The following is a 24598-nucleotide window of genomic DNA, read 5'->3' on the forward strand; positions in this document are numbered from 1 at the left end:
CTGGATTTGAGAAGAAAATAACATTTTAATACTTCCTTTCTGAGACTTTGCTTTTCAGATAATATGAAGACACTGATTCATACAGAGGATATGGCATGGAATGCTGTACCTATCAGCCTAGACTAAATCATGTGTTTGCAGTGAAAAAAGGACCTCAAAATCATAGATACATATAAAAACAAAGGTTTATTTTTTGCTTAAAATTCATGATCATATGGGCTGGCTCCATGTCATCTTTACTCCAGAATTCAGGCTGAAGGGGCTTCCCTGATGACTCAGATGGTAAAGAATCTGCCTGTAAGGCCAGAGACCCAGGTTTGATCCCTGGGTCAGGAAGATCCTCTGGAGGAGGGCATGGCAACCCAATCTAGTATTCTTGCCTGGAGAATCCCATGGACAGAGGAGCCCAGTGGGCTACAGTCCATGGGGTCTCAAAGGGTCAGACACGACTGAGCAACTGATACACACACACCATGTCATCTTTACTCTAGAATTCAGGCTGAAAGAAGCCTTTCTACATGGAAAGTTCCAGTTGTGTTTCAGAAGGAAAGAGAGGGGGCGGAGCCAAAGGACAGCTCTTGAGCCTTTTTGTTGGGAAGTGCATGGGTCAGCCAAAGAGAGGCCCATGGCCCAGCCTAAGATCAGTCGGCAGGAAAGGACAGAACAGAAAGCGATGTTGCCATCGATGCTATAGAAGGTAAAGAGACAGCTGGCATCGCCACTACCATGTTAAGACCTCTAGAGCAGTTTCCTCTTGATAGGAATCTAAGAAAACTCACCCTGCTGACATGATTATAGCCATAGCCATATACCTTTGTTTACTCTGAGTTTGGCTAAAGTTGGAAAATTGCAAAGAAAAAAGTACCATGTAACTTTTATATCTATTAATTTTATATTAATTATGGAGTGCAGTGTAACACAAAAGGGGCAGTATTTCTTGTGTGACAAGATTCTGGCCCACAGAAGCACTGAACCAACAAAATTGAAGGAGTATAAAGCTGCCTGCTCTAAAAATCTATTCGACATTGTGGATCTTTTTCTTTATATAAAAATATCCTGATTTTTACAAACTGGAATTTTACCTGGCTTTGGATATTCCCCAAGAAAAAAAGACTTGCCTTCAAACATTTTTTGAGTTCATCATAAGACCAAGAAAAATAATCTACTCCCTGGCCACTGAAATATTTTGATGAAGCAACATATTTCTTGAGGTTGTGTTCTCATCAAATGCTGTTGCCACAGCAGAATTTCAGACCTCTCTTTAATATTTGCATATTTAATAATATGCAATAATAATAATTGCATATATTAATAACTTAATGAAAATATATACCTCTATTTCCATAGCCAACTCCTGCTGGCAAGTTATCACAATCAAGGAAGAATTCCTACATTGTGAACTCCTTATAGAACCTGCAGAGTCAATGTCTTTAATATGGTGAAGGATTTCTTTGCCAAACAAACTTTCAGGCGGAATAAAGATCTTGGCACCCTGCGCTCAGATGGAGCATCTGTGACGCTTGGCAACACATCTGGTTCTGCTGCTTTGGTGAAGAAACACGCTCCTCATCTCAACATGCAGTGGTGTCAGCCCATGTCAACGACTCTGCCAGCGATCATGAAAAAACTGTGTCTATTTCTATGAATGTTATCAACCTCTTGAGAGCCAGGGCTGACACACTGCTATTTCAAGAAGTTTTGTCAAGAAATGAGAGTCGAAGAGTCAATTCAATGCTGCAAAACAGAAGTTAACTAGCTTTCCAGAGGACCTGTCTTCAAATGTTTGGTTGACCTTCAAATGCAAGTTCCAGAATTTTTTGAGGCCAAGGAAATCCAACTATTAGAATAACGCAACAGGAAAGAGTCCAGTCATAGTTCATTTTCAGTTCAGTTCAATTGCTCAGTCATGTCCAACTCTTTGTGACCCCATAGACTGCAGCACGCAAGGCTTCCCTGTCTATCACCAACTCCCAGAGTTTACTCAAATTCCACTGAGTCCAATGGACAAACTCCAAATGTCCGTTGAGTCAGTGATGCCATCTAACTATCTCATCCTCTGTCATACTTGATGGATATTCTTGCCAAGTTACCTAGGTCAATCTTTTCATTTAAATTTTTTTTCAGCTCATCTGCCACTCTGGAAGGGCACGTGGAGGCAATATGTGTGTGTCTCTATGCTAGGTCGCTCAGTTGAGTCTGACTCGGCAACCCCATGGACTGTAGCCTGCCAGGCTCCTTTGTTCATGGGATTTCCTAGGCAAGGATACTTGAGTGGGTTCCCATTTCCTTCTCCAGAGGATCTTCCCAACCCAGGGATCGAACCCGTGTCTCTTGCATCTCCTGCATTGGCAGTTAGATTCTTTAACACTGCAACTTGGGAGGCAGACAGTTACCTAAGGAGTTCAAGGCTGGAGAAGGGCTTTTGCAAGCTGGAATGAGTAACAAAGCTTTCCAATTTGTTTACAGGTAGAAAACTGGAGTCCTTAGATAACCCTTTCAAAGCTAATCCTGCCTCAGATGACCTTAACATGCAACCATGAATATTTGATCCTTTAAAAAAAAATGACAAAGCATTAATGATGCAGACTTTTCAAAGCATGAACTCAACAAGAATTTTGGAGAACTCTAGGAATCTCACTATGTCTAACCCTCATCTAATAAAGCCACAGCAGCTCCCATTTTATTTGTTACTGTTTTCTTCTGCCAAGTGAGTATTTTAAGCACTTATTGCCATGAAACTGAAAAGTCATAGTCAAACAGATGTCAAAAATAACAAGCCTATTGCTGTGTCAAAAAAACCACTCCATAATTTCAATATCAAAGCCAAACATCAGCATTCTTGTAGAATCTTACTTTTGAGCTGAATTAAACTTTATTTTTACTTGAAAAAATTTGCATATATCTCAGGTGTTTGAGGAAAATAGGCATTAATATCAAGAGAAATGCGGTGCGAGCAACAGAGATAAGACTTTAGAAAGATACTTTATAGTCTCTGGAAAATAATTCAATTTCCGTTGCAAAAAAAATGGCACAAAAAGTTATTTATATATGTGTTTATATGCTTTCTTCTGGGGAGAAAATCCACAGCTGTCTTCAGATTCTGAAAGGGTCTGTGACCTAAATAAGGCTAGTGCCCTGTGTCCTGGTGCTATGTGGAATTTTAAGAAATATGTGGAATTTTAAGAAATAGAATGAATGTTGTAAGGAAGTGGATTTCCTCTGTTGAAAAATGAAGTTAACCATGCTTTGGTGCTCCACTCACCAATGAATAATAATAATAATACTTTCCTAAATAGGAAAGTAACCCACTGCACTAGAGATGGGTTCTAACTCACTCTCGATTTGGACAAGCTTTCTGAAATAAAAACTAAGGCAATTTGAATAAAAATATTTGTTTTGTTAGATTCTGCTTTTAGTTGCCACATTAAATGAAAAATCATATAGCCATATTTATATAGCACAGTAGGACTAAGATAATAAGGAAAAATTAGGAGCTCAGATTTAGGGCTTTGAAATGCAGTATTTTTCTTTTTTTTTTGTTTTTTGTTTTTTGAGAAGTATAGAAAATGAAGTTTGAAGTGTTAGTTCCTATTGCTGCTGTAACAAACTATCTTAAACCTAGTGGCTTAAACAAAGTAAGCTTATTATCTTAACAATTCTGCAGTTCAGAAGTTGAAAATGGGTCTCACTGGGCTAAAATCAGGATGTGAGCAAGGCCACATTTCTTTCTGGAGTGTCTAGGGGCCTTTCCAGTTTCTAAAGGCTGCCCACATTCCTTGGGTTATGGCCCCTTCCTCCACCTTCAAAGCCAGTAGAGCGGCTTCCCTCCCTGCCCCGCCCCACCCCACCACACTCCCACTCAGCGTATGCTTTATTCAAGCCAGTGCTCCGCCTTGACTGTTTCTACGGTGGTGTGTCTGCTGGGGCTGCTTCTTCAGCAGCTTCTCCGTGGTCTTCAGAACTCCTTGTGCTTGTTGAGCCTGGGGTACAGGGCGTGTACTTTCTTGGGCAGCAGATCCTGGGGCTTATGGAACTTCCTGAGGTTTTCTTCCTGAGTCTGGTTAATGACGGTGAGAATAAGGGCAATGAACTCATGGACAGCTCAGATCTTGGACAGCTCGGACCACGTGTCGCCTGTCACTTTGGCGATGTACCGCTGGGAGAGTTCCACCTTCAGGTGGTCCAGATGATTCAGCAGCTCTTCCTTCTTGCTGGGAAGGTTCTGAGCACTGGTTTTGGCCATAGCTGCACAAGCGGCTGCCAGCTGCTACCCACTCTGAGGGTCTCTTCCACTTTTCAGGACACTTGTTATTTTGGGCCCACTCAGATAATCCAGGATTAGCTCCCTATTGCAAAGTGAGCTGATTAGCAACCTTCAGTCCATCTGCCACTTAATGCCCCTTTACAATGCAGTGTAACATATTCTCAGGTTCTAGGGATTAGCAGGGACCTCTTGCGGGGGCTATTATTTTGCCTACCACACAGCCCCTCAGCTGGTGTGATGGGGAAGAGCTGAAAGTGAAAGAGAATAGTGAGAAGAAAAAGAAACAGAGGTGTACATAGCCCCTCGCTGGCTTGGATGGTATGTTCCCTGATTGTGCTACTAAAGACCATCCCCGAGATCATTTGCATCTATATTCTGATTTTTTTTCCCCCTGGAAAACCTTAAGGAAGGGTAAAGATGCGATATTGGAAACCTGAGTGTTTAGCCCTGGCTTCGCTTAAGTTTGTATTAGAAGCATAGTTTCCTCTTTTTAAAACTAGGAGAGGCAGGGAGAGGATGCACTGGGATGTGCTGAGTGTCAGGGGCTCAAAGGAAGGGAGGTCTCATGAAACTGCTGGGGTCCCAGCGGCCCGCAAGGGAGTCCTCGGATGAGAAACGCCTGGGTGTCCCTGGTGCTGCAGCTGCTGCTAAGTCGCGTCAGTCATGTCCAACTCTGTGCGACCCCATAGACGGCAGCCCAACAGGCTCCTCTGTCCCTGGGATTCTCCAGGCAAGAACACTGGAGTGGGTTGCCATTTCCTTCTCCAACGCATGAAAGTAAAAAGTGAAAATGAAGTCGCTCAGTCGTGTCCGACTCTTAGCAACCCCATGGACTGTAGCCTACCAGGCTCTTCCATCCATGGGATTTTCCAGACAAGAGTGCTGGAGTGGGGTGCCATTGCCTTCTCTGCTAGAGGTCCCTAATCCCAGACTCCTGCTAAGGATGCTGGTCCATGCCCTCTATCAAAGCTCAGGCATCATGAACATCTCCCCTGATGCCCTGGTCAGGGTCACCTTGGCTTGGAGCCTGGCTCCAGGGGCCAGCCGGATGTGCTGGACGGACTCTGACCCAAGGGCTGTGCAGAGAGGCAGCCCCTGAGGAGGCCCACATTGGGGTTGGGGCATGAACCACACATACACAGGCAGAAAGCCTCCCACCCTCCAGATGGACGGCTCCGGGGCAGCAAGGCAGCCTTCTTTTGCCTGTCCTGGGAATCCTCCAGTTTCAATCTTGCTTTAGTTCTAGATGAAGGAGAGCCTGTTCCTACCAACTCACGGTCACGGGTCTGTCTGCTCCGTGGGTCCAGGCACCAACAGGAGGAATGGGCCCTTTCTCACTTTTTGCCAATTTTATTCTTATTTGCTCTTCTCCCCAGGAGGAAGCAACAAGGGTAAAGAGCTCAACAGGCTTTCTGCATTCCTAACCATCCCTCACAGCAGAGGTGAATCAGATAATAAGCAAGTGGAACATATTGTATGTGTGTGTGTGTGCATGTGTGCACTCAGCCGTGCCCGACTCGGCAACCCCATGGACCGTAGCCTGCCAGACTCCTCTGTCCATGGGTTCTCCAGGCAAGAATACTGGAGTGGGTTGCCATTTCCTCCTTCAGGGGATCTTCTTGACCCAGGGATCGAACCTGAACATATTGTATTATGACTGTAAAATATATCTCAGTTTATACCTCTGGTCTAAGATGTTTCCTATCATCTTTGAAAGGCTATGTCCAGGCAGGCAGCATTTCCTAATTTGTTTACTGCAAGATAGTTATATCAGGTTGTAGCAAAGCAAGGAATGCAGAAATTGCTCCAGGTTTGTTCTAGAGCGTGGGTGGGACGAGATAGTTGTATTAGGCAGAATTCTAAGATGGCTATCAAGATTCCTACCTCCTGGTGTATATGTCCTGTATAATCCTTTATAATGCCTATGTAATCCTATATAATGCCTTTGTTTATGAGGGGGATTTGGGAATATGATGGGATAGTCATTGTCATGATTAGGTTATGTTACAGTTGACTTTTAAAAGGGAGAGTATCTTTTATCTTTTTATCTTTGGTGGACCTGACCTTATCAGGTGACCCCATAATAACAATGGGGCTCTTAAAGAAAAATATTTGAAGTGTGAAAGAGATCTGACACAGGCAGGTTCTCCACTGATGGATATAAAGATGGGTGAGGCCATGGCAAGTGGACACTAGCAGCAGAGAGCCAGCAAGAAAACAAGGGTTTCTACAAAGAACTGAATTCTACCAACAAATTAAATGAGCTTGAAAGTGGATTTTTCTGCAGAGCCTCTAAACAAGAATTCAGCTTGATTGAAACTTTGAATGTGACACTGAGCAGAGAACCCAGTTGAGTCATACCTGGGCTTCTGATCTACTGAACTGAGAGCTAATAAACGTTTATGGTTGTAGCCAGAAATAAACCCACACACTGGTCAATTAACCTACGACAATAGAGGCAGGAATATACAATAGAGAAAAGATAATCTCTTCAATAAGTGGTGCTGGGAAAACTGGACAGCTACTGTAAAAGAATGAAATGAGAATATTTTCTAACACCACACACAAAACTAAACTTGAAATAGATCAAAGACCTAAATGTAAGGCCAGACACTATAGAACTATTAGAAGGAAACACAGGCAGAAAACTCTTTGACATAAATTGCAACAATATAATTTTTGAGCCACCTCCTTAGAATAATGAAAATAAAAACAAAATAAATAAGTAAGACCTAGTTAAACTTAAAAGCTTCTGCACAACAAAGGAAACCATTAACAAAATGAAAAGACAACACACAAAATGGGAGAAAATATTCACAAATGAAGCAACTGTCAACAGATTAATCTCCAAAATATAGAAACAGCTCATGTAGCTCTATGTCAAAAAAACAAACAATTCAATAAAACAAATAGGCAGAAGATCTAAATAGACATTCCTCCAACAAAGACATACAGATAGCCAAAAAGCACATGAAAAGATACTCAACATCACTAAGTACCAGAGAAATGCAAATCAAAACTACAATGAGATGCCCATCAGCAGATGAATGGATAAGGAAGCTGTGGTACATATACACCATGGAATATTACTCAGCCATTAAAAAGAATTCATTTGAATCAGTTCTAATGAGATGGATGAAACTGGAGCCCATTATACAGAGTGAAGTAAGCCAGAAAGATAAAGATCATTACAGCATACTAACACATATATATGGAATTTAGAAAGATGGTAATGATAACCCTATACGCAAAACAGAAAAAGAGACACAGATGTACAGAACAGACTTTTGGACTCTGTGGGAGAAGGTGACGGTGGGATGTTTCGAGAGAACAGCATCGAAACATGTATATTATCTATAGGGAAACAGATCACCAGCCCAGGTTGGATGCATGAGACAAGTGCTCAGGCCTGGTGCACTGGGAAGACCCAGAGGAATCAGGTGGAGAGGGAGGTGGGAGGGGGGATCAGGATGGGGAACACATGTAACTCCATGGCTGATTCATGTCAATGTATGACAAAACCCACTGCAATGTTGTGAAGTAATTAGCCTCCAACTAATAAAAATAAATGAAAAAAAAATTAAATTAAAAAAAAACAAAAAAAACAACTACAATGAAGTATTACCTTACCCTAGTTAGAATGGTCATCATCAAAACGTCTAAAAACAACAAATGCTGAAGAGGGTGTGGAGAAAAGGGAACCCTCCTATACTGTTGGTGGGAATGTAAATTGGCACAACCCCTATGGACAATAGAATGGAGGTTTCTTAAAAAACTTAAAATAGAACTATTATATGATCCAGCAATCTCACTCCTGGGCACACATCCAGAGAAAACCATGATCTGAAAGGATGTTCATTGCAGCACTATTTACAATAGCCAAGAAATGGAAGCTTCCTAAATGTCCATTGACAGAGGAGTGGATAAGGGAGATGTGTACATGTATATAATGTAATATTACTCATCCATTAAAAAAATGAAATAATGCCATTTGCAGCAACATAGATGGACCTAGAGATTATCGTACTAAGTGAAGTAAATCAAAGACAAGTAGCATATGAAAGCACTCATATGTGGAATCTAATTTAAAAAGATACAAATGAACATATTTATAAAACAGAAACAGACTTACAGATACCAAAGACAAACTTGCCAAAGGGGAAACAAGGAGGACAGGGATAAATACACGCACACACACTATCTATGCATAAAGTAGATAACTCACGTGTTATCTACCTCATACATATGTGATGTGATGAGTCGGACCATAAAGAAAGCTGAGCACTGAATAATTGATGCTTTTGAACTGTGGTGTTGGAGAAGACTCTTGAGTCCCTTGGATTGCAAAGAGATCCAACCAGTCAATCCTAAAGGAAATCAGTCGTGAATAGTCATTGGAAGGACTGATGATGAAGCTGAAACTCAAATACTTTGGCCAGCTGATGTGAACTGACTCAATGGAAAAGACCCTGATGCTGGGAAAGATTGAAGGCAGGAGGAGAAGGGGACGACAGATGGTTGGATGGCGTCACCGACTCGATGGACACGGGTTTGAACAAGTTCCGGGAGTTGGTGATGGAAAGGGAGGCCTGGTGTGCTGCAGTCCTTGGGGTCGCAAAGAATTGGACACGACTGAGCAATTGAGCTGAGCTAACTCACAAGGACCTACTGTATAGCACAGGGAACTCTACTCAAGATTCTGTGAATAACCTATATGAGAAAAGAACCTAAAAAGGAATGAATATATGTTTACGTATAACTGAACCATTCTGCTCTACACCTGAAACTAACACATTATAAATTAACTATACTCCAATAAAAATATTAAAAAACCCAGAAATCTTATTTTAATATTTTACAATGGACTATTGCTAGCCTTAGTAAATAAATATTTAAAAGTTTTTTAAAAAGCCTCTAAGTTTGTGATAATTGTTATGAAGCAATAATACTAACAATACTAATAATACCACTAATAGCATACTACTAATAAATTTAAAAAATACGAAATAAAATTAACAATACGTACACATAAAATACTAATAATACCAATAAGCTAATGCAATGGTATTTCAGTTAAACATAAAATAGGAATTTTTTTTTGGTCTCCTCTTTTTCTGCGTTTCTCCAAAGCTTTGATCTGTTTTCCCACTATGAAGTTATTTCACTGACTATAACTAGAAAATGCCGTTTTGTCAGATTACAATCTTGTTCTCATACCACTTATCAGAGTGATCTCTTCCCTTCCCCCTCACGGGTGATTTGAGATGCAGAGATGTACTCATCTTGGGTATGTTATATACATGTAGGGCTGCAGAATTAAGCCAGAAAACACAGATTTTGAGAATTAAAGTGAACAATCTGTGTTTTGAAGTAACTCAGATACGTTTCCTTGATTCCAACTAGTTATCTTGAAACACAGTAACCCTGACATCATGGCTGAAGAAAAAAAGAGAAGCAATGTAAGCATACATGTCTGAATATTTAAATATCTTTTATCGATAAACATTTCTAGAATGCCACGCATTTGGATCCATGCTTTTCCTGAGGAAACCTGCAGTCTATCTTCTGCTTCCTGATACTGCAGGTGGATCCCATTACAAGGGTAGGACGCACCATGGAAAGCATGCCTAAACCTTTAAAGCTACGAAACAGAAAGCTGGTCTTCATTAATTAGATGTCAGGATTATGCAGACTGACCACTGTATTATTATGCAAAACATGGTGAAAAGCCCGATTATATAGTTTGTTGATAGTTCCACATAGGTAATTTATCTAAGCCTTATTTGCTAAGATATTCTATTAACCACAAAGGCAGGATTTGGTATCAGGTAAGAAAATCACACTGTGACTTTGTGGTTGATGGCTGAAAGAATGCCTTACCACAAAGGGAACTAAGAATGCAATATGGTGTCTTTCTAACTTTTAAATCAAGAAAAATCCCAGGCCCCAGTACCACTTAACCTGGTGCTACCTCACAGGCAAATATAAGTGGAAATATTAACAAATCAGTGATTCATAACTGAGACTCACCATTTCAAACCCATATTCTCTGCCTTTATGAAAACCATGGAATTGGATTAAGAGAGAGGCCACATAACTTTAGATTTAAGCAAATGTGGACAATGGATTCTAGAATGAAGGATAAATGTGAGCACCACAAACCCTCATCTGAACACTGACTAGCTGCTTTAATAAAAAGGAAGAGTTCACACACACAAAAAGATACTCAAAGTCCATAATGTGGAAAAATCTCAAGATCTGGGAATCTAGGTAAATCATGACTTTTTGCCTTTACCAATTTTACCCAAAGTCTTCCCAGGTGCTAAACGCAGCACTAAAGAAAAGCTATTACAAAACTATTATGTTAGGCCATTATCATCTTTGCCTCAATCTCTTATACCTGTGTCTATGCCAGCTATATAATTATGATGAAGGAGAACACTCCAAGCTCAAAAGAAGTGAACAACTTCAGTTTCTGCTCACACAGACCTTGTCAAGTAGCCAGTGACTTGTCCTCTCATTGTGAGTGACTAATATCAATGCTGGCTCTAAAGAAAGACACTTTTCATAATCGTCCAACAATCTGCTAAGTGAAAACATATGGATGGGCTTAGGCGAAGCCTGCCAGGGGTCTTTGTTGAATGGAAAACAGGTGCTTCCATTCTGTGCCACGTAATACCCCATTTACCCCCAAGTCCAAAGGTTACAGGACTAATAGCTGCCTGGTGGTAATCAACGAAAGCCAAGACACTAGCCCTGGTGAAACATCTGGGACATATTTTACATACTTGCAACATATGCTTCAGGTTCAATTAAAGTGAGGCTTTGGCACATTTATTAATCTTTTTTACTTTTATCCTATAAGAGGACCCACTGACCTGACCCCACTATTATACCATATGAAAAAACAGAGAGATAATGAGAGTGAGCGGTCAGTACCTGCTCGTATGGCAAAAAAACACATTTGTTTTCTCATGAAACTCCATTACGCATGACTCTATACACAAACTTTAAAGAGAGGAACCAATGAATTTTTCAAAGTAGGAAATTACCCTTCTCCCGCTCAGACACTCTGATAGCCAAGACTTACAACATTTACCACTGCGAGAGTCAGCCGAGATACAGAAGCTGGTAAATAGAAACTTGAAGTATCCTTTCGTATTTTCATTTACCAGTAAAAACTTTATACTTCCAGAATATAAGATTTCCATTCTAAGATTCTTCCTCCTATTATTGAAGTCCCAAAAAGTCTATTGTAAATTATTACATTTGAGATTTTCTTCTTGTTCAGATATGGTTTTTATATTATCAATTGTGTTATGAGTGAATAAAAGCAAAACCCTCTTATATATCACTCAGATAAAGGGGTGCATTTATGAAAATCAGCTCACAATCTTTTCATACGGAAAACACCACTGCTTTTTGGCATCCTATGCAGAATAGAGGTGAATTCATAGAGTTATTTAAGCACTCACTTTAGTAAACTTTAGTCAACTTAGTAAACCAGATCTGAAAATGTGTTAGAACCAAGGTGTCAATTTCAGACAATCAAATACCGCATAACAATAGATGCCACTCCAGAGATTTGAGTTGCCTTCCACCATCGCACCTTCTACTTGACATCTATGTTTTGGTAAGCTGGTTAACCAGGTACGCTACTGGTTTTCCACAAACATCTTCTCTATTAAAAAAATGACCACAAAGGGAACTTAATGTATAGGATATCAACAAAATGGCTAAAAAAATATAGGCCAACTCCAAGCAGGGCCATTGAAGTGCCAGACTTCACTAAGGGTTTCCATTTATGAACATTCCTTGGGAGACACTTGCTGCTAGGATGGATCTTTATGGTGGCTTTAATAATAAAGCAGCAACAAGCAAAGGAAAAATGGCCATAAATGGATGGCAGCTCAGTGTTTATCAGCAGAGGAATGATGATTCAGAGCTGGCGTGCTGAGTTAAAATACAAGCTCTCTACAGCTCCACAACTGACCTTAACAATAAATCATATCATTTATTGCCAGGAGTGTATGCTCATGTTATTCAACATTAGGAAGAAGCACATATGTGTTTTTGCAGAAAGGAGATTTTTGTTAATGCTTGATGATGTTGCTAATGACTAAATGATATCCAGAAGAAACATTTCACTTAAAAGTGCTATCAATTTTAAAATGTTTGAAATAGCAGTAGAAGGGAGAAAGAATGCATTTGGAGAAAGAAGGTACATGTGTGTGCTTGTGTATGTGTGTCTGTTTCTATTTTCCTTCTAGCATTGAATATTAGTCAGGAAAAAAATCATTCAGGAAGTTAACTAATCACTGAGAATTTTTGTTGCTGTTGCTGACATTTCCAATGCTTGCTTCCAGCACACAAATTCTTACACTGGGATATAAGTGTACATCTCTACTGGAATCCAAGTTCAAGGGCATAAATTAAGATACACTGTTTTTCTTCTTCCTTCGAAAAATTTCAGTGCTTCACTAGAACAGAAGTCAGATAGATTCAGCGTAGGTCAAAAATCAGGCTTTACAAGCTGAACAATGTGGTCAAAATGAGTGCTCTTTCTCACCCCTCCTCCCAATCTCACCCTAAGACTTTTTAGGTCTTAGATGCAGAAATGCCCAAAGATGATGCTATAAACCATCAGCAATAGTCTCCTTGACATAGAAAGCTGTCCTCCTGACTCCACGTACTGCTGCAGCGGGGCAAGATCATTCTGGTTTCTCCCTCTACTTGTCCCCTCTCCCCAGGGGACAACCAATTCAAGCTGTCCCAGAAACCAGCTGTTATTTACTGTGGTCACCATCCGCAAGCCAGCCAGCAATCGACACGCGAGCCTCTCTGCACAAACTTTCCAGGCCAAGGAACCGTAGGGCTGTTTCCAAGTCTAGACCAGGGCAGTGAGCACTGGCATTATTCAAATGCCCTCCAGAGCCCTATGTACACATGTGTTCTTTTGCTGAGCAATTCTTGGAAAATTACAGATGACGATATCCAAGTTTAACACACACAGCCTGCTATTTTTTCACTTCTCTCTTCCCCCAAAGTGTAGCCTGATTTGTAATACTCCAGATAGGACAAATTTTTGCCCTTCAAAAACAGTTGTCACTGCCGTTATCTTCGTGAGAGCTATCAAGTTCCAGACAAGCTGAATTATTATTATTATTTTTTTTGTTCCTGGCAGAAAAATATTTGACCCAGCTCTGGACAAAAGCGAAGACGATTTATAGCCCTCTCTGCCTCTTTGCAACATGCAGTGGCATTGTTAGGATGATAAACAGCACTGTCCAATTTTCTGGACTCAAAACACTTCAACTCCTTTTTTAACTGTCTGTGAAAACAGTATCATGTCTACATTTCCCCATCCCCAGGTACCCAAGTGCTGGGAAAGATAATTACCTTGTCATCTTTGTCATCTTCTTCTTCCTCGTCCTCTAGCATGTCCTCCACTACCTGCAGACAGAAACAGAAGTTGTTTTCATGCTTTTTAAGAGAGGCAATTTTGTTCTGTCATTTTGAACCTTTTGGAAATGAAAACTTTATTAACATTTGAAACAGAGGCACTGAGAGGGAATATTTGATCTAGAGGCAGGGATTAGGAAAATGCTACGCATTTAATTGATGAACGCCAGGGACCTGAGTCCCCAGTCAGGGGAACCCTATTTGTGTGAAATGTTCTGTGACGACTTAAAGAATTGGAACTATGCATAAGGTAAACCAACACTAATTTGAAGGATGCTTTAAATCAGGAGATTTCTTTTCTTTTTCACCTACTCCACTGTCTATATTAATTAGGCCCTTTAAATTTGGAGCTAGATAACTAAGCAGAGTACAGCTCTGCTATTTCTAATTTACTTGTCACCAAACCCTAAGATAAAAAATTGTCAGTTCATTGATTCATGCTAGTGATCTATGGCATAAAACTAACAATATCTTTCACGGCTCCAATTTGAATTCTGATGAATAAATGTCAACTCTTGACTATGTCTGAATTACTTGTTCCTTTTGTGGATTATCTGCAACTCTAATGTTCATTCTCTGTGATTTTACACATGGATTATGTTATGAGAATGGACATTACTATTGAAAGAAAATAAGAAATGCATTCAATAATCAAGTGTGTATAACACGTATATATAGCCCATAAGGACAGATATGCATACATATATTTTTTAATGGCTCCTGGTTTATCTACTTCAGCAGAATGAAATAGTCATTTTGGATTTGCCAAATAATTTCCCCTTGCCTGGATCAATATATAACTGCAGGCATTACAAATGAGACTTCACCCCATTCCAGGTGTTTTATTATGTTTTTATATATACACACTTCATGGAAACCAAAAATTTTACAACTTTGAGGGGAGTTATTGTTCAGCTATGTGCCAACTTATGATTGCATTTATGCCATTTAATATAACTTTTAATTCTTGTGGTGCTTATATATTTTTATCCAATATCTTTCTCTCTGAATAAATTCAACAAAATCATGATCATCAAATATTTTTAAACCTTTCTCCAAAACTCACAACTTTAGAAGACAGAGGTAGCTAACTCTTCTTTCCTGTGGCTTTATAACAGACACAAGAATATGCTATGAATGAAAATTTCAATAACGAAGACTTACTAAACAGAGTTACGTAGACTGAAGTAACATATCAGGACCATTAGTTATTCTAATAATTTTTCTCAAATATTTTAAAAGCAGGCACTGATTTAAAAGAAGAGCCTAAACACAAACTTCTAGTTCTCATGAACTAAGATATAACGAAAAGCATTTGACAAACTGGGAAACTGTTCCTAATTTACTGTCATACTTTAAATTTTCTGTTAAACGGCCTTTCCTTTGGACATTCAGCATTTCAAAAGAACCAGAGTAACACAGTGTGCTGTTTCCAGTATCGGGTGAGAGTTTACACTAATTTTGGGAACATCTAAAGCAATTCAACCTCAGCAAGAATGAAGGGCTCTTGACATTCTAACTATACTCAGTCACGCCATGAGCATTTATTACAAATGCCCTTGTCCAAGGCATATGGTACTAGTGATTGTGGAAATACAAAGATGGATAACACAGATACTTCATTTCAGCCCTCAAGAGGCTTATAATCCAACAGAATTTAAATGGGGGATATCAGATAGCCTTTCATGTTTCCTTTTAATTTCCTGAAAATTTGAAGCATGAATATCGTACACACATAGGCAACAACAGTGACCATGTACAACTGAGGTGCTGTATGCCAGGCTATTCCAAACTGGGCCCTTTGTGAGGGAGGCTGATGCAGGAAAAGAAGTTGCGGTATTTCAGGACATTATGTTACATCAAAAGAATCCACCAAACACCAAGTAGCTAAACCAGAATTCAAACTCAGGTTGTGGGATAGCACAGCCAGCTCTTAAACTCTGCCCAGTTCAAAAACCAAAAAAATTTAAAAAAAAAAAAGAAAGGATGGGGGAGGAAAAGGAAAACAAGAGAAGGACTGATCTAACCCTTCCATGATCTTTTTAATGATTATAAATTTGTAACTCTAATAAAATGATGTTTCAAATTTCAGGTTTATATTAAGTAATTTTTAAAGGTTGGTCATTACCTATTTTTTAAAAAAACTATATATGTTGAGGTATACAATATGATTATTTGATATAAATCAGATTAAGTAATTTTCCCTAAGATTACCCATATAGTCACATATGAAATATGAAATTAATATACTTTTATTCTTGTACATTAAAAATCAAACAATATTTTAGATGGTTATTTTTAAGACTATTATATGTCTTTCCTCTTCAGTAATTATCACATCATACTACAGATGCAAGGAAGGCAAAATGGTGTCAGATTGTGCCTAGCAGTTTGTAATAAGTGTTCAAGAAATATTTGTTGATCGACTGAACTGAAAAATACATAATCTATGCTTCATATCTTTGAACAGCTGGTTGAAGGTCTATCATTAATTTCACAGAACTCAACTAGCTCACCTGCAAAGACGTCTAATCAATGATGGAGATTAATAAAAGCAAATATTCAAAGTGTTTTCAAAGATTTGCCAGGCAAGAGAAAGCATGGATATTTAACTATTATTTCAAGATTTGGAGTTCTCCAATATCTTCAAGTTAATTTTCCAAAATTAAAAATATTATTGAACCAGGAAACAAACCAAGAACTTAATTTACACATTTCACAAGTCAGCTGCAGATCTTACATTCAAGAACACCTCAAAAGAGGTCTACAGAATCAGACTCTTCATTTGCAAAACCCAAACAGTTCTCACCCTGCACAAGTGGGTAATTGGCTACGCACAATTGCTCCATAAATGTGCGGCCAGAACCACCCAACACAACCATTTGCTTTTACATTTGGCAGCAAAGTGCTGTGTTCAAGAGAGGCTGTTGTGTTGTGTTGCAGCCCCCGAGTGAGGGCTTTTCCCCTCCTCCAGTTATTTTTTAATGTTACAACATAAACGTCTGCAAGTGAGGATGTATAATACAGATGGTTCCTAGGGATGCCTTTAAGTGGCTTCAGAATGTATACCACTATTACATTTTGCTCAGATGATGCTTACTTAAGGTACCTTGGAAAATGGAGATGATCATAGCACCTACCCCACAGTGTTGATTAGGTATCCAATGAGATAATGCATTAATATTTAAAGTGCTCAGCACAATACCTGCACCAAAGTACTTAAAAAATGTGTATGACTAATAAAAATAGAAAAGACATCCATTTAATAATATTTAAAGATTAATTTTTGGAAATTAAATGATGCATTTATTTTCCTGGACAAAATAGTCAGGGGTCTGAATGACACATGCAATTCTGATTCATATTTCCCTGACACTAAGACTTCCCTGGTAAAGCAGACAGTAAAGCATCTGTCTACAATGTGGGAGAACTGGGTTCGATCCCTGGGTTGGGGAGATTCCCTGGAGAAGGAAATGGCAACCCACCCAAGTACTCTTGCCTAGAAAATCCCATGGACGGAGGAGCCTGGTGTCCATGGGGTCACAAAGAGCTGGACATGACTGAGCGACTTCACTTTCACTTTTTAAGAAATACATAAAGGGGCACAGGTAGAGCTGTGGATAAAGATTCCCAATTAAACGACAATGGTTTCACAACTAATTTTCAGGCTTTAAAAGTCCAATGAAACAGATGACTTTGACGGCAAGTATCTCAGAAGCTAGGCTGTGCTCTGAGACAAGAACTTTGACCAAATGCAATGAATACAGAAACTGCAAACCGAGCTCTTAAAAACAAATGATATATATCACTGAAGTGCATTTAATGATTGCACAAAATTGAAAACTTTCCCAGAGAACTCAAGTAACACCTAGTATTTAGAAAGAGAGGGCTGGAGTTTAACACTTAACTAAGGAAAACAAATAAAATAAAGAAGTTCCGGTCTCAAATTCCAGTTCTTTCCTCTGCAAATAAAACCAAATAAGGACTACATAGTTTTGTTTTCATGTATACAAAGTCCAGTTGCCCAAAGAGTTGTCAGCAATAATTTCATAGCAACACATCTGTAGTATTTTCTTGAGAAAAAAAATGAAGAGTGACAAAAAAATGCATGTGTTAGAAAAGACACATTTTTGCAAAGTTGGGTTTTTCCTCTTTTCTTGAGGGAGGCTATCTCAGATTGGCTCTAGACTTCTTTTTCCAAATTATGCTTCCTGATACCTTGCTTGAAAGCAAGTAGTATTAATCAAACAAAGGAAGGGCACTAGGGAAATCAGAAAGATGTAATGCAAGCAGTTAAAAGTGACATGACCTTCTGTAATGTCGCTCGTCACAGACTTATATGCCAGACACTGGAAGAAGGTCCTGAAAGAAACTGATTCTTGGTACTATTCCTTGAACGTAATACTAATAAAGATGACATTTTCAAAAACACATGTAGACAGGCGCAAATGCAGCATTCTAGCTATCTTACAGCCAAAGGATAAGCAAATTACACTATTTTTAAAAGCATAATATTTCTTCTTTCATAGTCCATATTTGCTGAACATTTGTCATGAACATATAACACATAATATGTGGCTGTTTATGGTAAAAAATCCATTTTAAAAATGGAGCAACACTGCATCTGTGGAATCTATATATTTTATACAGTTGTATAGATGCTCTATTAATATTATGACTTTTAATGATAATTTGACACAACTAAATGCTTTATGATTTGCAAGGAAATAAAATTTTATTTGGCTGAAGATGTTAAAAATGATGCTGGTAATCTGAATAAAGGTATGATAACATGTTTAGAATTATTCCACTAGACAAAGATATATAAGGGGGGGACTAGCAAGAAAAAAGACAGATAACAAAACAGTGGAAGGATGAGGGAAAGTAGATTCAGGTAAACTTCATTATTAAAATCATCACAAGACAGTGGCTCCTAAGTCCTGCTTTTTAATACTAATTCAGGGTACATGGTATAAAGCTAAAATGATTTTAAAAAGAGGGGGATAAAATTTCCACCAATAATTCTTAAAACACTTTGTACCATAATTTTCTCTAGGCTAAAGTTTGCCACTGATTTATATCTCTTTAAACAACAACAACGACAAATCTTGGTTATATTACCTTTGTAAAATAAGTATTGAGTACCACAAAACCAAAAACCCTGGAAAGCCAAAGATGACACAAACCAGTTTCTTTTGTATGTTTACTTTTTCCCTCAGAAATAATCCTTGAATTAAATGGATGTTTTGCTATGTTCAGAATGAAGAGTTGCACAATTCAAATTGCCTTACTCTAAACGGTCTATAAAAAAGCAACACATTTAAATTAAAGAAGAAATCACTGCTGTCCAGATGTGCAACTGTGATGTTAAAAAATTAAAGAAATTGTCACAAAAGAAAGACATTTCCTATTTAATTTCATAGTCATAGAACATCCAAAGTGTACAGATGCTTATATTTGGGTACATTACAAACTAAATGCTTATTTCCACCCTAGAGATATGGAGGAATTTGGGTAAAGCAGTTTGCTTCAACATGGTCTAGAGTTCATTTACATCATTTCACGGGTACATAAACCAAGCAGAACATGCATTTGTGTGCCAATGGATGTATTACATGTGCAAATATCACATGAAATTATTGAAAGTTTATGAATTGAGAAGATGCATATAACCATTCAGATTATTTCAGATCTCTTAAAAGCACCGGAGGTTGGGCTGAAGACATTCTTGGTCAATAAGATCATTACAGGTGCGCTTGCAGTCATTTTCACCACAAGACACCTGTACCTCTCAAGATTTCTGAGAAAGAACTTCTGCAAAATGAATGACGCAATTAAACTGTACGTATAATTTACTCCACATTTGAAGGAATAATACAACCCATAAACAGGTCTGGAATATACTGTTTCATCTAGCCTATCTCAAAAGCAACTGCATGTGTGATGGCTGCTTAGTTTGATTCACGCTATTAAGGATTTGACCTTGGAGTATTTCAGCTACAGTAGTCATCAAGATAACTGAACCACTAGATGTAATAATAATTAGTGTGATAGGCTTGCCAGTGAAGCTGAATATATTGCAATACAAAAGAAGGCAGACTAAAAAGAAAAGCATTATTACTTACTGCTAAAAGACTTCCTGATTTTTACAGAGACACTCAAATACAATTATTTCTTCTCACAGAATGCATTTCCTTGGCTCATTCTGGGAAGTGCCATTCTGTAATTTAGTCTGATTCTTAATAGGAAATGTGGCTTTAATGTGGCTATCAGATGACTTTTGATGCATGCCACTGATTACATACAGCCTGTATTCTGCATCATCAACAACAGCATTCTTATTTGCAGTATAATATGCTTTGCTGTAGGGTGCAAGGACAGTAAATTTACTTTACTGGCCAAGAGTATGTAACCTTTTAGTTTTTAAGTGTCAGCTTAATATGCAGAAAAACCCTTCCATTCAGAAATGCTAAATACAGTATAAATTCTATAATCAGTGTAAGCATCTTAAATGAATTTCTTTTCATATTTCCTTCTCGGTATTCTTAAATGTTCATTCTTATGCTTACACAAAGCACTGTGAACAGATTTCTAGTGTTTATTTGAACTATGTCTCCATCTAAAGGCTTCACAATGTAATGTATTTTTGCTTGCAGGGAAAATTCTAATCTTAGCATCTTTAGGATATTGCATATTAATTTGATCGAGTAGGGAAAAATAGGTCAACTATTAACCTGCAATGTGCTTTTAAAAAACTAATGCTTTCCTGAAGCAAAATTTTTCAGGTTAAAAATTATACAAAAAAACTACAAAATTGAATTGTTTAACCTGTTTTTTCCAAATGAAATGAAAAGCTAGCTAGTCTTATTACTAATCTATTTTATGAAAATTTAATATTTTTAAAGCAAAACATTTTTGTTTATTAATAGTAGGTGGATTGCAAATCAAAAAGAAAATTATGTGCTTTAGCCTCTCTCTATAAAACCAAATTTCCATTCCAGAAACACAGATTTGTAACCAAAAAAGGCACAATTTTACATTTCTCAGATTTTAGAAACAACCTTAGGAATTTTTAAATATGCCTAATAAAGAGACCACATAATCTATTTAAAACATTTTCTGCAAAGCAGAAAGATGGAGCTGCTATGACGTCCAATCTTCTCAGATATGTGCGGGAGCATTAGAGATGCACTAGGCAATAAGTTCTGTACAGTGTATAGTTTAAGTTTATAGTGTATAGTTTAGCAGATATAAGGGGAATGCTACACTTTGGGAAGATTAGGTTCCTTTAAAGAATAGAATTTGAAAACAGAACAAAAAATTTTTCTTGGAGATTAATACGAGCAAACTTTTGAACCATATTGCTCTGTTAAGTTTGATTAACTTAAAAAAAATTCACTGCTATTGCCTATTATAAGCAATATAATTGGGAGTAGTAGAGGAGGTGAGGAGAATAGGCGGACATTTGAAGAGAAAAATATTCTGATGCTAATTTGATTTTTCTCTTTCTGGTTTTTTTTTCCCCCTTTGTGCCTAGAATATTTTGAGGCTTGAGGACATTATGTCAGAAAGTCTAACTTTAAAAATGGAGCATATTTTGAATGTCAAAAAAATCAGTCAGAAAACTTCAGTGTTCTCCTTGTATCTCTTTTCTATAAATAATAATGATAAAATATTTTTTATCTTTTTGTAAAGAATAATCACTTCACAAAAGACAGCCCATGTGGGTTTAGACCTGCATTGGAACTGGAAAGAATGTCTGTGGTGAATGGTGAATTGTAGCACAAAAGCCTGAATGAAAAGAATGTTCGTGAAACCTCACACAAAACCTCCGTAACCGTTTTATCATGAGCTTCCCACAATATAACACAAGAGCTCTATATTCTAGGAAAACCTTGCCTGGTCCACTTATCATTTCAGCTTTATGTAGTGTACTGTGTGATTGCTAAATTAGTGCATAATGTTTTTATAATATTTATAGTACCAACATTTAGTTAAATAACCTTTATGTAAGATTTATGTTGATTTTTTTTATTTCTCATTTAATGGCAAATTATGAAGAGCATGTTTCATAAAGATAATTCTCCATTTAAATTCATCAGTCCATTAAATATTAAAATTATGTTTCTGATGCAATCGAGAACAAATTTGTCCAGCTTCAGTGATTATTTGCACTCATAAAAATTAGGCTTGATTAATAAAATTTAAATGCTTGATTAAGTTGACATTTTCATGTTCTACTCTGATTTATTAAAATTAGTCCCTGTACCCAGGCCTGGTATGCTAGTAGGTTTACCTTTTTTCCTTCTCTTAGTTGACATCCAGAGTGAGGCTGTTAGGAAAGAATATTTTGCTTTCGGACTCAATGATGTTTTCAGGGAAATGCCCTGTTCTTTGCTCACAGTGCAGCTGGCCTTTGTCTTTATGCACTGTGTGTGGTGGAGATTTGGATTACAATAATCAAGGACAGTGTTCCTTTCAAAAATCTATGGAATTGATCTGTAAGATGGCATGCATTTTTGGTATTTTTGTAAAATTCAGTTTTTAAGAAATTTTTGTCTATAGAAGATCATTTATATTTCCTCATTAGCTTTTTTTGTTGATAAAAATATAGTTTTTATTTTTGTGGGACTTGCATGTATGTAGCAGGGGGATTACAAACAAATCTTTCTGGGGCAATGTCACTATCTTTGTCCACAAGCTCAAAATCAGGAAGGACTAATGACCATGGAAAACTGTTCTCGTCAATAGGTCTTACTAGGGAACTCTTCAAGAAATGTGATTACCTCCACTATGTTTATATTCAGTCGCTCAGTCGTGACCAGCTCTTTGCAACCCCATGAACTATAGCCCACCAGGCTCCTCTGTGCATGGGATTTTCCAGGCAAGAATACTGGAGTGGGTTGCCCTCACCTTCTCCAGGGGATCTTCCCAATGTAGAGATTGAATCTGCATCTCCTACATTGGCGGGTGGGTTCTTTAACATTGAGTCACCCAGGAAGCCCTCCTTTAGGTTACTCACTTTTATACCCTCACTGGCTTGTGCTATTTTAAATATGGTCAGGTGTCTAATTATCATTTATGGAGCACTCACTGTTTTCTTAACACAGTGGACTATCTCTTTAACTCTAACAAGATCTCAACAAAGGTAAGTGTTATTCCCATTTCACGGGTGAGGAAACTGAGATGTAGAGAAATGAATACATTCATACAGCTAACAGATGGAAGGTCTGAAATGTAATACCCTGTCTTCCTAAGTTCAGAGTTTGGACCTTTAACCTCTAGCAGCTATACAGGGGTAGTGGCAACATTCTATTTTAAGATGTTTCTGCTGTTGCCCATGGGAGTGTAACATATCTGGAAACTATGTTTAGGTGAACTGTCTTTCATTTAAAAATGCTGCCAGAATATCATTATTTTTTAAAAAATAAGTGATATGATATTTTCTTTTTCTTGTAAGATGAAATAAATTCAATAACAAAATGACAGAAAATGCCCTTGAAGGTGTATTTTAGTTTGGTTACCTACAGGTGTTATTCCAGTTCTATGAACATAAAGGTTTTAAAATTGCATGCTCTTAATAAGCTTATCTCATGCAACACTAAAAAATAATGAATACAAAACTCTCAGGGTTATTGGGCTCCTAATAATAGTTCTGACTTATAAACATTTTCCATAAGCAGATAAAGACATGTCATTGGCTTCTACTTTTAGTTTGTTAATTTAACAAACTTGTCATTTCTTGTCACCTTTCTGAACTAGGGACAATTATTCTCTGCAAATATCACATGAAACCTTCTGCCAACACCACCCCACCCCACAGGGCATGATACGAACAGTCATGGGGTTATGAGTCAGCCAGCAGGTGCTTCTGTGAATCCTATATCCTATCTCCGTCCCCATAATGTGTCAAGGAGTTTTGGCTAACTACAAAGAGGAGTGTATAGAATCATTTAGAAAGAACCCACAGGATATCACTAGAAATAGGTGGGAAAAGCACATCCATCTTGAGAAATGACACCCAAACCGTGGATATTCTTTCTTGTCCTCTCCCATTCTTCAATTATAGAAATGACAAAATTGCAGGGGCAAATCTTTTGGAAAGGGAACAGAAATAATAAAATCATTTGGTTGAAAAAGGGGTAGATGCTTGGGCTGGACACTTTGGAATACCATTTAGATGGTAATTCTCTGGATCCATAGGGGACTTTGAGGAGACTTTAGGAAGTTGAGTTTTGAATGAGTTCCTGGGAATCCAGGGGTCAATTGGGCTTCAAATAACAGAAGTCCAGCTATTTATGAGGGCAAGATCTTCAGGTTTCCTTCAGGGTCTCCAAGACAATTCATTTGGTGGAAAAAGAGCTGGGTTTCATGGCAGAAATCCTTGATAGGAATGAAGAGTAGTATCTTTTTATCTTGTTACATTCTTATATGCATCTTTGGGGAGTCTGAGCAAGGTGGGAGTGATTCAGGAGGATGAGGGGGGCTACAGTATGAGAGTGACTGCAAGCGTCCTCCAAGGCAGCCACCACTAACTCTAAATTCAGAGTATCTCTCTTGAGTCCTAACGGAACTAAAACAAAAGAAGTCTGCCTTCTAGAGAGGAGACTCTTTAGTAAGTTGATTTTTAAGAACAGAACTGTTTTCCTTCACATTTCTATGTGAACTGATACGTCACAGACAGGCAACCCTCACCTTCTACCATTCTACAATTTTACCTTTCCAATTTGAAGGTGTGCTACAGTTTGAGATGAGAGTAAAAAAGACGGATGATAAACTGAAGAATTAAAAGCAAACGAGCTACTGAGTGAAAGGGACAGACTACAGGTGGAATAAGAGCTGTGGCCACAAATGGGTAGATTCCTTTTCTTT

General features: G+C 38.1%; 1 protein-coding gene across 10 annotated transcripts in view; it reads right to left on the reverse strand.

The window, feature by feature from the left end:
* The window catches only part of MCTP1 (multiple C2 and transmembrane domain containing 1), a 560075-nt gene that overhangs the window by 62974 nt on the left and 472503 nt on the right, over nucleotides 1-24598 (reverse strand). For all 10 annotated transcript variants that reach the window (XM_043913616.1, XM_043913624.1, XM_043913620.1 and 7 more), the window contains one exon: nucleotides 13664-13717. In XM_043913616.1, the coding sequence (XP_043769551.1) occupies nucleotides 13664-13717 (54 nt within the window). The remainder of the gene's footprint in view (nucleotides 1-13663; nucleotides 13718-24598) is intronic.

This window comes from Cervus elaphus, chromosome 9 (genome assembly GCF_910594005.1).
Source record: "Cervus elaphus chromosome 9, mCerEla1.1, whole genome shotgun sequence".
Taxonomy (NCBI): Eukaryota; Metazoa; Chordata; class Mammalia; order Artiodactyla; family Cervidae; genus Cervus; species Cervus elaphus.